The sequence below is a fragment of the Marmota marmota genome, unplaced genomic scaffold (genome assembly GCF_001458135.2).
Source record: "Marmota marmota marmota unplaced genomic scaffold, marMar, whole genome shotgun sequence".
In the NCBI taxonomy this organism is placed as follows: domain Eukaryota; kingdom Metazoa; phylum Chordata; class Mammalia; order Rodentia; family Sciuridae; genus Marmota; species Marmota marmota.
The window spans coordinates 67,271,337-67,284,696 of record NW_026000174.1 but is presented as its reverse complement, the minus strand read 5'-3'; the positions used below and the strand labels follow the sequence as shown (position 1 = coordinate 67,284,696).

Below are 13,360 nucleotides of genomic sequence, written 5' to 3'. Positions count from 1 at the left end.
ACCCTGGTTCAATTCTCAGGACAAAGGAAGAGGAGGAGGAGAAGGAGGGAGGGAGGGAGGGAGGGGTGCAGAAGTGATTTAGCAACTTGAAGGACAACTGACTTTTTGCAGAGCCTTTTTAGTGGAGTGGTGGGTGAAGCCTGATTGGAGTGGCTTCAAGACAGAATGTGGGGGGTGCTGGGGTTGAGGCTCAGCGGTAGAGTGCTCGCCTAGCATGTGTGAGGCCCTGGGTTCGATCCTCAGCACCACATAAAAAAATTAAAGGTATTGACAACTACAACTAAAAAATGAAAAAAATAATCATAATTTTTTTAAAAAATGACAGAATGGGGAAGGAGGCACTGAAGACAAGCCTAGACCTATTTGTCATCATAAAAGGAAACAGAAAGAGAAGACAGGTACTGGAGGGCAAGTGGCTAAGAGGTTTTTTCAAAAGAGGTGTTAAACACCATAAGTGGGTGTCCTAGGTGGCTGGAAACGGCCTTCTATGGGAGAGTGGAGGAGCAGGACAGAGCCACAGTCCTTCAATGGAGCCAGGGTTGGGCTCCAGGGCCCAGGGTAGAGACTGGCCTTAGGTGGGGTGTGGGTCTCTCAGAGCAGGAGCAGGAGGGAAAGCCCAGGAGGTGGGCGGGGCTGGGAGTGCAAGTCGGGAGCTGCCCTCCAGCTGCCTCTAGTTTTCCTAGTGACAGAGGAAGCACAGTCATCAGCTGAGATGGGTGGAGAGGTGTTGGCGCTTGAAAGAGAGGAGAGACTTCAAAAATCCCCATCTAAGTGCCTGTGAGAGTTAGGGGCCCACACGTCGGATGACACTGCAGGCACATTCAAGGGCAAGGGTACAGGGGCAGCGTTGCCAGCAGGGTGTGGTTTCAGTAAATGTGACCAATGCTGAAAGGATCAGTGGGGTTGAGAGGGTCTGAAGGGCCTCAGACTGGACAAGGAGGGCGGCGAGGGAGGAAAGGAACATGGCAATGGGGTGACCTCCCTGGAGGTGCGGAAGGACTGTGTGGAGGGGATCAAAGTGTGCTCACAGGCCCAAGGACCTTAAATGGTGTCCCCCAGTCTAGTCCAAGGTGCTGGGAAGAAAATCAACCAGTTCATGTCAGACTTCAACAGCCAGAGCTGATTTCCTGAGAGTTCTACACTCTCAGGTGTAAACCACATTCACAGTGCTGTCACCCACTCAGATGCCACTAGCTCTCGCCCGGTGGGTGTGCTGTCTATGACTTCACATGATCAAAGGACTAAATCCTTCCAGGACCCGTGGGGCCGCCATCTCTGGTCCTCAAACAACCTTGGCAACTGGCTGGCTGCCTGCTGGTGTCTGCCCTCCTGTGTCCTTGTGAGGAAGGTGTGTACTCCCCACGCTGATGGCTGCTGATAAAATTCAAGGCTATATTCTGGGCACTGATAATCATCAAGCCTGTCCGTCTGGACTTTGCTTCCCCAGGGCCCAATATAGGCCTCACTTAGAACCAAATGAATGAGCAATGTCTGTACCTGTCAGTGAAGGAGGAAATAAACCGTGAATGGAGGGAGCAGAAGGATGGGTCAAGAGGTTGAGGAGGAAGACACCTTGCATGGCTTCCGCTGTTGCCTCCAGAACAGCCCCCCTTTCCAAGAGCCCTACTTCCTTCCACAGCGGGGCCCACTTGGATAAATACAGAATATTCACTCAGGTCCCCTTCTTCCTTGAGCTCTAGGGAGAAGTGACTAAAATCTACTGAGTTCCCACTACATGATGGACACTGGGCTAGATCTTTCTAAGGCGTAGGACCTTGCTAAATTGCTGAGGCTAGCCTTGAATTTGCAGTCCTCCTGACTCAGCCTCCCAAGTTGCTGGGATTACAGGGGTGTACCACCACACCCTGCTGGACTAGATATTTATAGATTTAATCTTGCTTAATGAAGATAGCACCACAGTCTTGTGAAGTAGGTCTATTATCCCCCATTTTACAGCTAAGAAAATGGGCTCAGAGAAGCTAAGTAACTTACCCAAGCTCACATAGCTTATGTCAAGCAAGGATGGAATTTAAATTCAGGTATGCTCAAGGATGCAGGGCAGGCTGTGCCAGAGACCAAGGGACACCAAGGAAGATAGGCAGTGACTGTGGCACAGCAGGAACCTGCTCTGGACATAGGGGCTCTGAGTCCCAGACCTGGCCCAATGTCTGTTTTACATCTCTGCCCTTTGGTGTCCCCATGTTGCCTTGGTGCCCTCAGAGGTCCCTTCCAGATGAACAATGCAGAATGTGGTCTATGTGACAGCTCCTGATTCTCACCGGGAGATGTTCCCTTATTCCCTGGCCATCCAGGGTCAAAAGGGCAACACCACCCCTGGGGTAATGGTTAACTAGGCCTGACACCCCATCTATAAGGAGGCCCTCGCCAGGGCCACCCCAGCTGGCTGAGGTCCCACAGGATGCAGTGGGTGAAGGTGCTAGGGCTGGGGTTGGGGGCTGCTGCCCTCTTGGGGCTGGGGATCATCCTGGGCCACTTTGCCATCCCCAAAGGGGCGGATGTACCGGCCCCCAGCACCTCAGTCCTCCAGGACCTGGACCTGGAGCTCCTGAAGGCTGTCATGGGGCAGCTGGATGCCAGCAAGATCCGTGAGAACCTTTGGTGAGAGGCAGATCTGCCCGCTCCTCCTTCGATCTGCAGGTCCCCTCCCTGACTGTGCCCGTCCCTTCCTCTGCCACTCTGCAGGGAACTCTCCAGGCAGCCGCACCTGGCCTCCAGCCCTCGTGATGAAGCCCTGGTGCAACTGCTGCTGAGTCGCTGGAGGGACTCAGAGTCCGGCCTGGACTCAGCAGAAAGGACGGAGTATGAGGTGCTGCTATCGTTCCCCAGCCAGGAGCAGCCTAACCTCGTGGAAGTCGGTGAGATCCTGCCCAGGCGTGGGATGCCCGGGTGGGTGAGAGGAGCCGCCCGGCCCTGACTCTGTCCCCCTCCACAGTGGGCCCCACTGGGGACATCCTCCACACCTACCATCCGAACGAGGAGAATGTGACTGGGGAGCAGGGGGGGCCTGATGTGGTGCAACCCTATGCAGCCTACGCGCCCCCCGGAACCCCGCAGGTGGGACTGGAATACCGGCCGACATCGCCCAGCTCCCGCTAGTTCCCAACCCACCTGGTTCCCACCCAGGCTTCTCCTTGCTCTGATCCAGGGGCTCAGCAACCCCCTCCGTTGTCACTTAGACATTCAACAAACATCATGGCCCCTGCTCAAGGCCATACCCACTCAGGGTATTCAGGGTGACCGACCTTGGGGTGCTCATGTTTCTGGGTGAGGTGGGGAGACAGTCTAAATCCTTCGCCCTGCTATCCTACCTTCCTGCCCTTTTCCCCACCTGCCCTGGGCTCAGCTGGCTCTAAGGGTCACCTCCTCTGGGCACCAGGGCCTCCTCGTCTACGCATACCAGGGCAAGGAAGAGGACTTCAAGGAGCTGCAGGAGCAGGGGATCAATCTCGAGGGCACCATTGCCCTGACCCGCTATGGGGGTGCAGGGCGTGGGGACAAGGTGAGAGCAGCCTTGTGCAGGGCTCAGAGGGAGGAGGGGCCGGAGTGGACGGAGGACAGAGGGGGAAAGAGGGGCCGCGTGGCAGCAGCGGGGAGGCGTGGCAGCAGCGGGGAGGCGTGGAGCAGCGGGGAGGCGTGGCAGCAGCGGGGAGCGTGGGCGGAGCCTGGTTGGAGGCGAGAAGGGGCGTTGTATTGGGGCGGCCGCTGCCAGGCTGTGGCCTCGGGTGCTTTCTCCAGCTTCTTGGAGCCTTAAGTGGTGAAGGGATGGGGCAAAACCTTCAGGTTTGATATTCTTGGAGTTCAGATCTTCCTGTGATAGTTCTGAATGTTGAACTTGAGTTCCTCTTATTGCTCCCCTCCCTGCCATTTCCTTTTTCTTTCTTCTTTTTGGGGGTGGGATGCGACCCTGGCCTCATGTACGTGAAGCACGTGCGCTCTCCCTGAGCTGCACCCCAGTCCCTGTCATTTCTTTCTTTCGTTTTTTTCCTTGGTTCCCGGAATTGAACCCAGGAGCCCTTAACCACTGAGCCACATTCCCAGCCCTTTTAAAAAATATTTTATTTAGAGACAGGGTCTCAGTGAATTGCTTAGGCTGGCTTTAAAGCCACATTCCCAGCCTTATTTTGTATTTTATTTAGAGACGGGTCTCAATGAGTCATTTAGTGCCTGGCTTTTGGTGAGGCTGGCTTTGAACTCATAATCCTCCTGCCTCAGCCCCCAAACCGCTGTGATTACAGGTGTGGGTCACTGCGCCGGACCCTGTCATTCTTTTCAATTGAAATTTTTGACTCAGGGGCTGAGGATGAGGCTCAGTGGCAGAATGTTTGCCTGATATGTGCAAGGCTTTGGGTTTGATCCCCAGCACTACCCAAAACAAAAAATAAATAAATAATGAGAACCTTATACATAGTAGTTGGGTTCATCCCAACAAACTCATATATGAATGGAAATCGGATTCAGTTCATGATCCTCTGTTTTCCCTCCCTTCAAAAAATTTTAAATTAGATATTGTGTACCTATGGTTTAATTTTTTTTTAATATAAAAAGGCATACAATGAGAGGGGATAATGGGAGTTAGGATTTAAAGGGCATAGATTGACAGATTGGCAGGACGATGGATGATAAGACTTCTGGAGATCCATGGTGAAGGTAGTTGCACAACAAACACATTTAATACCAACATACAATGAAACAGTTAAGATAATACATTTCATTATATGTGTATTTTATCATAATTTTTGAATAGTGCCTATGATAAGAAAAAAGGGGAGAGGAAAAGTGGGAGGGAAGAAAAAGGGAACAGCAAGGTAAAGAAAAAGAACCAGGTAAGGTGGCACAAGCTTGTCTTCCCAGCAACTCGGGAGGCTGAGACAGGAGGATCATGAGTTGGAGGCCAGCCTCAGCAACTTAGCAAGACCCTGTTTCAAATAAAAATAAATACATAGGAACTGGGGTTGTGGCTCAGTGGTAGAGCACTCACCTAGCACATGTGAGGTACTGGGTTCAAGCATTAGCACCACATTAAAAAATGATAATAAAAAGCTTTAAAAAGGTATTAGGTCCATCTATAGCTAATAAATAAACAAACAAACAAACAAACAAACCAATGAAAAGTCTGGAGATGCAGCTCAGTGAGAGAGCGCTTTCCTAGTGTGTTCAAGGGCCTGGGCTCCATCTCCAGGACCTCCCCCGACCACACACACAAAGAACATTACAATGTTAAAGATCACTACTGTCCATTTCCAGAACCTTACCATTATTTCACATAGAAATTCAACTTAACAATACCCCCTCCCCACCCAACACTCCACCCCTGGTAACTTGGATTTTACTTTCAGCCTCTGCAATCCTGCCTCTTCTAGGCATCTCATATAAGAGGACTCAAATAATATTTATCCTTTGGTCTGGCTTATTTCACTTAACAGAACCTCTTCAAGGTTCACTGATGTGGTCTCAGCACTTTATTCCTTTTTAATTAATTAATTAATGTATTTATTTATTTATTTTGCAGTACTGGGAATTGAAGGCAGGGCCTCACACATGCTAGGCAAATGCTCTACCACTGAACTACATCCCAGCTTTTTAAAATTTTTACTCTATGACAGCATCTTACTAAATTGCTCAGGTTGGCTTTGAACTTAAAATCCTCCTGCCTCCCAAGTAGCTGGGATTATAGGTGTGCACTACTGTGTCTGCCTCCTTTTTAAGTAGGAATAATATTCTATCCATTGCACATTATAAACCACATTTAATCTATCCATTCATCCCTTGATGGATAGGGGTTGCTTCCACCTTTTGAGGATAATGCTGCTATGAACATGGTTGTAGAAGTACATGTCCCATAGCTGCATAGTATTCCATCACAGGATATCCCCATTTATTTAACTAATTCCACTGATAGGCATTAGCTTGGCTATGCCCAATGAACAGTCGTTTGCTGCTGCAAGTAGCACCACCTTAAAGGTCTTGCACAAACATCACCTTGCCTGTGGGAAGATAGATCCATCCTGTCTTCCATGGCAGAGGAGAAAGAGGAGCAAGATGTGCCTGCCTTCATCCCTCCCTGACACACAGCTTCCTCTGCCTCCTGCAGGCTGTGAATGCTGCCAAGTATGGGGTGGCCGGGGTGCTGGTGTATACAGACCCCATGGACGTCAATGATGGACAGAGTTTGCCAAGCCAGACCTTCCCAAACTCCTGGGGCCTGCCTCCCTCAGGTGTGGAAAGAGGATCCTATTATAAGTATTTTGGGGACCCTGTGACTCCCTACCTTCCAGCCCATCACTCTTCCTTCCGCGTGGACCACAGCAATGCCTCTGGATTCCCCCCGATTCCTGCACAGCCCATTGGTTTCCAGGATGCCAAAGACCTGCTCTGGTGAGCCTGTGCCCCAGTCCCCTGCCCGCCCCCAGTGGCACGCAGCCTTCAATTCCACACCCACATTCATTCCGGAGGGCCTCTCTCGCTCTTCCCAGCAACCTCAATGGAACCTTGGCGCCATCTGCCTGGCAGGGAGCTCTGGGCTGTGAGTACAGACTGGGCCCCGGCTTCCAATCTTCTGGAAGCCTCCCTGATGGCAGGTAAGGTCAGGCCCTTCTCCTCTGTCCTCCTCTCTCTCCTACCTCTCTTCTTCCTGGCTATTCTTCTCTTACCTGGCCTTCTCCTCCTTCTCTCTCTCAGCTCTTCCCTGTCCCCTAAATATCTGTCTTGCCTTAGGGGAAGGCTGTGAACAGCTGCATGACCTGGGAGGTCCTGCGGGGTCCTCTGCCCCTCCCCCCCCACACACAGCAGCCACTCTCTCTTGAACATGCCAAGGATGGATCCCCCAAGTCAGGGCCCCTGCCACCTGCAGCACCTGGACTCCCTCTCCCAGGCCCCTCACCACCTACAGTTAGTTGTTCACTTCCTGGGTTCTGTCTTGCTCAGGAGAGGGAGGCCAGGTGAAAACCAGGGCCCCATCTGTCCGGATCATTGTGCAGAGCCTAGTAAGGTGCTGCGCAGACACCAAGTGCTCATTAAGTACTGACTGAGTGAATAATGAATGCAAGGCCTCGAGGGTTCAGCAAGAAGGATTGGCTCCAGCCTTGCTGCCTCTTTTGGTCCTTTGGGACATGTCCCATGTTGCCATGTTCCTTTCCCTCTCGGGATCTGTTTCTCCTGCACTGGGTCAGGGCACACAGTGGACTGGGTGGAGACCCCTGTCACATCTGTCCCCTCCCCAGCCAGGTGAAAATGAGTGTCTACAATCGCCTGGAACTGAGGAACTCCTCCAACGTCCTGGGGATCATCCGTGGGGCCGTGGAGCCTGGTGAGCCCCTCAGCGTGCTCCCTGTGCGCCAGGACCCTGCCCTGCCCCGGTGCCCCTGCCACTCCACTCCAGCCTCATTGGGCCCTGACCTGGCCTCAGCGCAGCCTGGACACCCCGCCCACCCCTTCCTCTTCTCTGCTTCTCTGACACTGTTCCTCCCGCTAGACCGCTATGTGCTGTATGGAAACCACCGGGACAGCTGGATACATGGAGCTGTGGACCCCAGCAGTGGCACCGCTGTTCTCTTGGAGATCTCTCGAGTGCTGGGGACCCTGCTGAAGAAAGGTGAGGTCGCCCTCCTTCCTCCAATCCAAGGACTCTCTGCCCGAGGGGTCACCTCCAGCCCACTCCTTCCTGAGCTAGTACCATCCTGTGCCACCTCCTCTCTCTCAGTTTCCAGTGCCCATTTGTGCCAGGACTAGGGCCCTAGGGGCAGAGACACATGGGCACCAGCCTTGGCCTCCAGGATCCCGGTGCAGTTCACTGACTCACACACTGGTGTGCTCTCACTCCGAGAGCCTTCTCATTGCCTGGCTGGAGCTGGACCTCGTTCCGCCAATGAAGAGTGGGAAAGGTCTCTCTGTAGGGGACACTGTAGCATTCAAGCCCTTCAGAGCAGGAGAGGCAGATCCAGGAGGAGGGCAAGGGCACAGCAGCTGGGGAGGATCTCACCAACTAAATGGGGTGGCGACCTATGCTGGGTTCCCAAAAGCTGGCTGCACCAATAACTTAAGAAAACGGCAAAGAAAGCACGCAAGCACACAGAAATACCTTTCAAAGCCCTGGATGGCTCTCAACCTTAGAAGTCCCTTTGAAAGAGAGGGCACACTTCGAACCCTGGTTTTATTGGGGGAGGCTGTTCAAAAGAACATTCCATCCAAATAAGGCAGAGGGGTAATGTTACAAGGGTCAGTCCAGTCCCACTGGTAACGCCCACTCCCAAGGCTTCTCTCCTCTGCTGAGCAGAGATGGGGATCCACCTGCTTCTGTGCAGCAGAAACCAGTCTCCACCTTTCCATTGCTCAAAGGTAGGGGGCGCTCAGCTCCTATGTGGCAGCTCCCAACAGGAGACTATTGGGACTGGACAAGGTGGCTCAGTGGGCAGCGCCAGGTCACAGATGGGGAGCTTGGTTTGGTCCAAGGGTCGTGGTAAGCTGGGGAGTGATTTTAATCAGGAGAGCAGCATTTGGAGTGCACATGTTATGTCTATCCTGGGCTACTGTGGGGGAGGGACAGAAGCTTGTTGTCCTCAGGCTGGACAAGGGTGGGGGCACAGGGGAGGACAAGGGGAGGCTCACCCTGAGCAACGGAGGCACCACTGATGAAGCACTAAGCAGGGCGAGGCAGATCTGAGGGGAAGGCGTGAATCCTGTTCCTCACATACTGATTTTCTAAAATTTCTTTTTACTTTTTTTTTAAATACTGGGGATTGAAACCAGGGGTGCTTTACCATTGAGCTACACCCCCAGCCCTTTATATTTTTTATTTTGAGACAGGGTCTATTAGTGAGCTATATCTCTAGCCCAGGATATTCTCTCTTACAACCACAGTACAAAGATTGGAATCAGGAAATTAACAGTTTTGTCACTTGTCCCAATAATGACCTTTATAGCAAAAGAATTTTCTGGTCCAAGATCCAATTGGGGAATCAAACATTGTGTGTCTTCCAGGCTCCTTTCATCTGTACTAGTCCCTTAGCCATGCTTCACCTTTCTGGATCTGGGCATTGTCTTGTTATATGGCCCTCAATTTGGGGTTGTCTGAGTCTATTCAGGTTATGCATTTGGGGCAGGAATGTGGGAACTTGTGATTGTAAGCATGTATGTTATACTTTAAAAGTTTTAATTTAAGCCATGTGTGGTGGGTGCACACTTGTTTCCCAGGTTGAGGAGGCTGAGGCAGGAGGATCGTGAGTTCAAACCCAGTCTCAGCAACTTAGAAAGGCTCTGAGCAACTTAGGGAGATGCTGTTTCAAAAAATATATATAAAAGGGCTGAGGGTATGGCTCAGAAGTTAAGCCCCCTCCCCCTTCAATTCCTGCTTAAAAAAAAAAAAGTTTTCATTTAAAACAAGAAAGTGAGTGATGAAAGGAAGTGAGTTGCAGCCAGGGGTAGGAGCAAAACTGGGAGCACTGGCAGCAGGCAAGCAGGGGGTTCTGGAGCTGGTGGAAGGGCAAGTGGAACCCACCAGGGTCTTGGCAAAGATGGATGGAAACTGGCAAGAGCAGGGTGGGCACAGGCTGCAGATGGAAGTCCGGCTGTGGGATGCTCTGGGAGACAACTGGAGCAGTGGATAAGCCCCAGGACTCTGGAGTCACACTCCTGGATTTGAACCTGGCTGTGTGCCTACCAGCTGTGTGACCCGAGGCAAGTGGTTTAACTTCCTTGTGGCTCAGTTTCTAGTGAGATAGAACTAGTACCTCCCGCAAGATACTGTTGTAAGAAGACCTGTTTCAGTGCAAGGCCCTTGAGGGTACCTTCAGAGATTATCAGCAAATGTTTCGTGGGATGCCTGGAGGCGAGGCCCGAGGGGGCAAGCCAGCCAGTTCTCCCCCATTCCCCTCCCTAACATGCCTGCAGAGAGGAAGGGAGGTGGGGCATCCTGGCAGAAAGTAGCCCCTGACAGGGGAGTCTGGTGTTGGGGTGGGTTGTCACAGAGAGGAGACTGGAAGAAGGATGGAGCCTCCTGGAAGGTCTGGCTGAAGGGTGTCAGGCCATTCGGTCACCTACTCCCCCCTCCCCAATTTCCCCCTTCTAGCTCTCCCCTCCCCCACACATCCCCAGCCTTTCCCCTAAGCCACCTTGGATCCTGGTTGGTTGCCTTCCAACCCTTTATGCCCCCATCCTCAGGCACCTGGCGTCCCCGCAGATCAATCGTGTTTGCCAGCTGGGGGGCAGAGGAGTTTGGGCTCATTGGCTCCACGGAATTCACAGAGGTGAGTAAGCCCCACAGAGTAGGGGATGGAGAGAGGCTTCTGGGACTGGGTAGCACTGGACCGAAGTCGACCCCCGCCTTGGCAGGAGTTCTTCAGCAAGCTGCAGGAGCGCACGGTGGCCTACATCAACGTGGACGTCGCAGTGATGGGTATGGGGTGGGCGCTGCAGGGCGCCGGCCTGACGGGGGTGGGTAGGTAAAGGAAGGGACTGGAGTCTGAGTAGTCTTTCTCTGTTCCTCCCATAGCCAATGCTACCCTTAGAGTGCTGGGGACACCCCCTGTCCAGAGTGTGGTCTTCTCTGCAACCAAGGAGGTGCTGGGGACTTGGCATGGCGGGGTGGAGCGTAGACCGAGTAGGGCGGGGCCATATAGGTGGGCAGAGCCAGACCTGATGGACAGCAGGTGGTCGGGAGACTGTGGGGACTAGGGTACCCCTCTGACGGCCCGCCTGGTTGTTGGGGCTGGGGAGGGTGCCCGCCCCAAGACTAGATTCCCTTCTGGGCCAGATCGATTCTCCAGGCCCCAGCGGCCTCAGTATCTACGACAACTGGAAACGGCACTTCAACCGCAGCAGCCCGGTGTACGGCACGGTTCCCAGGTGAGACCGGGGACGGTAGATGGGGACCAAGCGCAGCAGGTCGGCCCGTTGCCCTCCAGCCAGCCCACTTCTTTCCCGCAGTCTGGGCTCACTGGGTGCTGGCAGCGACTACGCCCCCTTCATTCACTTCCTGGGCATCTCCTCCGTGGACATGACCTACACCTATGACCGGGTGAGCAGGCGCACCCACGCCCCTTGCTCTAATTCTAAATCTCTAGTGCAGACACTATATCTGGCTCCTTCACTTAGTAGCTGTGCTACCTAATGTTGAATTTCTTAACCTCTGAGTCTGTTTACACTCATCTGTTACTTTGTCAAATATAAGATACTACTGATTTTAAGAAGCAACTTGTCTTATGCATTATTCAGGAGGGAAGAAAAAAAACCCAATCGGTTGTACAATGACATTAATTATAGAAAGCCTTGAGATCTTAAAATGTGTGTGGGGGGAGTTTATCTCAATATTGATTAAATGTTACGAAATAGGGAGGACTCATAGCATCGAGTGAGGTTGCAGTGAGAAGCAGGATGCTGAGTGGCCAGCCTGTCTCCCTGTTTGATGTCCCATAAAGGCTTTTTTCCATCTCACGGCCACACTGGTACTGAGCATGGAGCTGGGATTTAAGTCCCCCTGACTCCAGGGCTCCAGGCTCCTTCACGTGAAACTGGAATTTGGCACCCAAGCCAGCTCTGCCTCCTATTAGTCATGCGATGTCTGGCAGGTTCATCGCTCTGAGCCTCAGTTTGCTCCTCTGTAAAGTGGGAATTGTAGAATCTATCTCATGGAGGTGCCAAGGGTTCAACTCTGACAATTCCCACACATTGTGGCTTGCTGTAGGTGTACCTTCCACCTCCTATCCTAAGCCCATCACCTCTGCCTTATCCCCCCAGAGCAAGACCTCAGCCCGGATCTACCCCACCTACCACACAGCTTTCGACACCTTTGATTATATGGAAAAGTTTCTGGACCCTGGTGAGGAGTGGGGCAAGGAGCATCCTGAGACCACCCACAGGAGAATGAACTGAAGATAGCCTGGTCCTGTTCTCCCTGTAGGCTTTAGCAGCCACCAAGCTGTGGCCCAGACAGCTGGGAATGTGCTTCTTCGGCTCAGTGACAGCTTATTCCTGCCCCTCAATGTCAGTGACTACAGTGAGGTCCTCCACAGCTTCCTGCGGGTTGCCCAGCAGGAACTTGGGAACCTGTTACAGCAGCACAACATCAGCCTGGGTATGGACACCCCCTGACATTGAGGCATGGGGAGCTCTGCACCTGCAAAGCTAAGCCCTGGGTATTCTCCACAGGGCCTCTGGTGATGGCAGTGGAGAAGTTTGCAGTAGCAGCTTCGGCCTTGGATCAACATGTGTCAGCACAGAGGAAAGGCAGCCCTGAGTGAGCAAGGGAGAGGGCAGGTGTTTGGGAAGGTGCACCCAGGCTGCGGGCTGCAGGGTGAGCCACAGGTCCTGCCTCTGCCAGCCCCCTGCAGGTCCGGATGTTCAATGACCAGTTGATGCTCTTAGAGCGGGCCTTCCTGAACTCCAGAGCCTTCCCGGAGGAACGCTACTACAGGTGAGCTTGTCCCAAAGCTCCTCGCAGGCGCCAGGCAAAGGCCACCTGCCAGGAAGAAGATAGCAGCTTTGCTGCTTTGGAGCACAATCTAGTCCAAGGCAGGGGGGAAGGTGAGTCTCAGGGAGGGAGGCAAATCAGTCACATCGGGGACTCTAATCTACAGTCTTCCCACCATGAAACTGTACATGGCAGCTTTCAGATGGGTTGGGTGGGGGCTTTTGTGCCTGGCTGTGTAGAGCAGCTGAGTTCCAGGCTGGGCCTTTCACTAACCCTGAGCCTGCCCATTTCTCATCAGCCATGTGCTCTGGGCACCCCACTCCAGCTCTGTTGCCACATTCCCTGGCCTGGCCAATGCCTACTACAGGGCCAAGGACACAGATGCCGGATCTGAAGCTTGGGCTGAGGTGCAGAGACAGCTCAGCATCGTGGTGGCAGCTTTGGAGGGTGCAACAGCCACCCTGAGACCTGTGGCTGAACTCTGACCCCAGCCTGTACTCCTCCGATCTCCCTTTATCCTAACCCTCTCCCACATATTTTCCCGGAGCGTGTCCCAGTCTCCCCCAAGGCCCAGAGTATGTATAATCACGGTCCCCTCTCCAGCTTGAGGCAACAGCTAGGAGTTCCATCAGTGTGGACACCGAGGGGAGTGGCAAGTCCCAATCTCCTTCCTCCTGGATCTGGCTGGCAGAATGGCTGGCAGGGCTGCTGGGGGATGAAAAACCAACAAGTGATGGCATTGGTGGATTGGTGAGTGCAGGATGCATAATGTCAACCTTAGAGGCCAATTCAGAGATCAGCAAGGCCACCCCTCATGGACTCGTAGGCACACTCAGATCCAGGTAGACAGGGCCTTGCCCAGTCTGTTTTCCTCTCCTGCCACACCCATACAGTCTCCTCTCTATGTACCCTCCAATAAATGAAGTACAGCCATTG

General features: G+C 53.0%; 1 protein-coding gene across 1 annotated transcript; it reads left to right on the top strand.

The window, feature by feature from the left end:
• Positions 1-2,419: 2,419 nt before the first annotated feature.
• Naaladl1 (N-acetylated alpha-linked acidic dipeptidase like 1) lies at positions 2,420-13,357 on the top strand. Its single transcript, XM_015478230.2, has 18 exons — positions 2,420-2,619; positions 2,704-2,876; positions 2,954-3,075; positions 3,398-3,520; positions 6,113-6,396; positions 6,495-6,599; positions 7,242-7,327; positions 7,493-7,612; positions 10,177-10,262; positions 10,348-10,411; positions 10,508-10,575; positions 10,769-10,860; positions 10,942-11,032; positions 11,752-11,833; positions 11,915-12,088; positions 12,163-12,250; positions 12,335-12,427; positions 12,723-13,357. The coding sequence occupies exons 1-18, from the start codon at positions 2,420-2,422 to the stop codon at positions 12,907-12,909; spliced, it is 2,238 nt and encodes a 745-aa protein (XP_015333716.1). The 3' UTR covers positions 12,910-13,357.
• Positions 13,358-13,360: the final 3 nt, after the last annotated feature.

Excerpts from the sequence above, each read along its gene's own strand:
- Naaladl1 (XM_015478230.2), top strand. The coding sequence starts at position 2,420 with ATGCAGTGGGTGAAGGTGCTAGGGCTGGGGTTGGGGGCTGCTGCCCTC. Across the intron at positions 6,397-6,494 it reads GATGCCAAAGACCTGCTCTG|CAACCTCAATGGAACCTTGG; the intron begins GTGAGCCTGTGC and ends CGCTCTTCCCAG. Across the intron at positions 12,089-12,162 it reads GCAGCACAACATCAGCCTGG|GGCCTCTGGTGATGGCAGTG; the intron begins GTATGGACACCC and ends TATTCTCCACAG.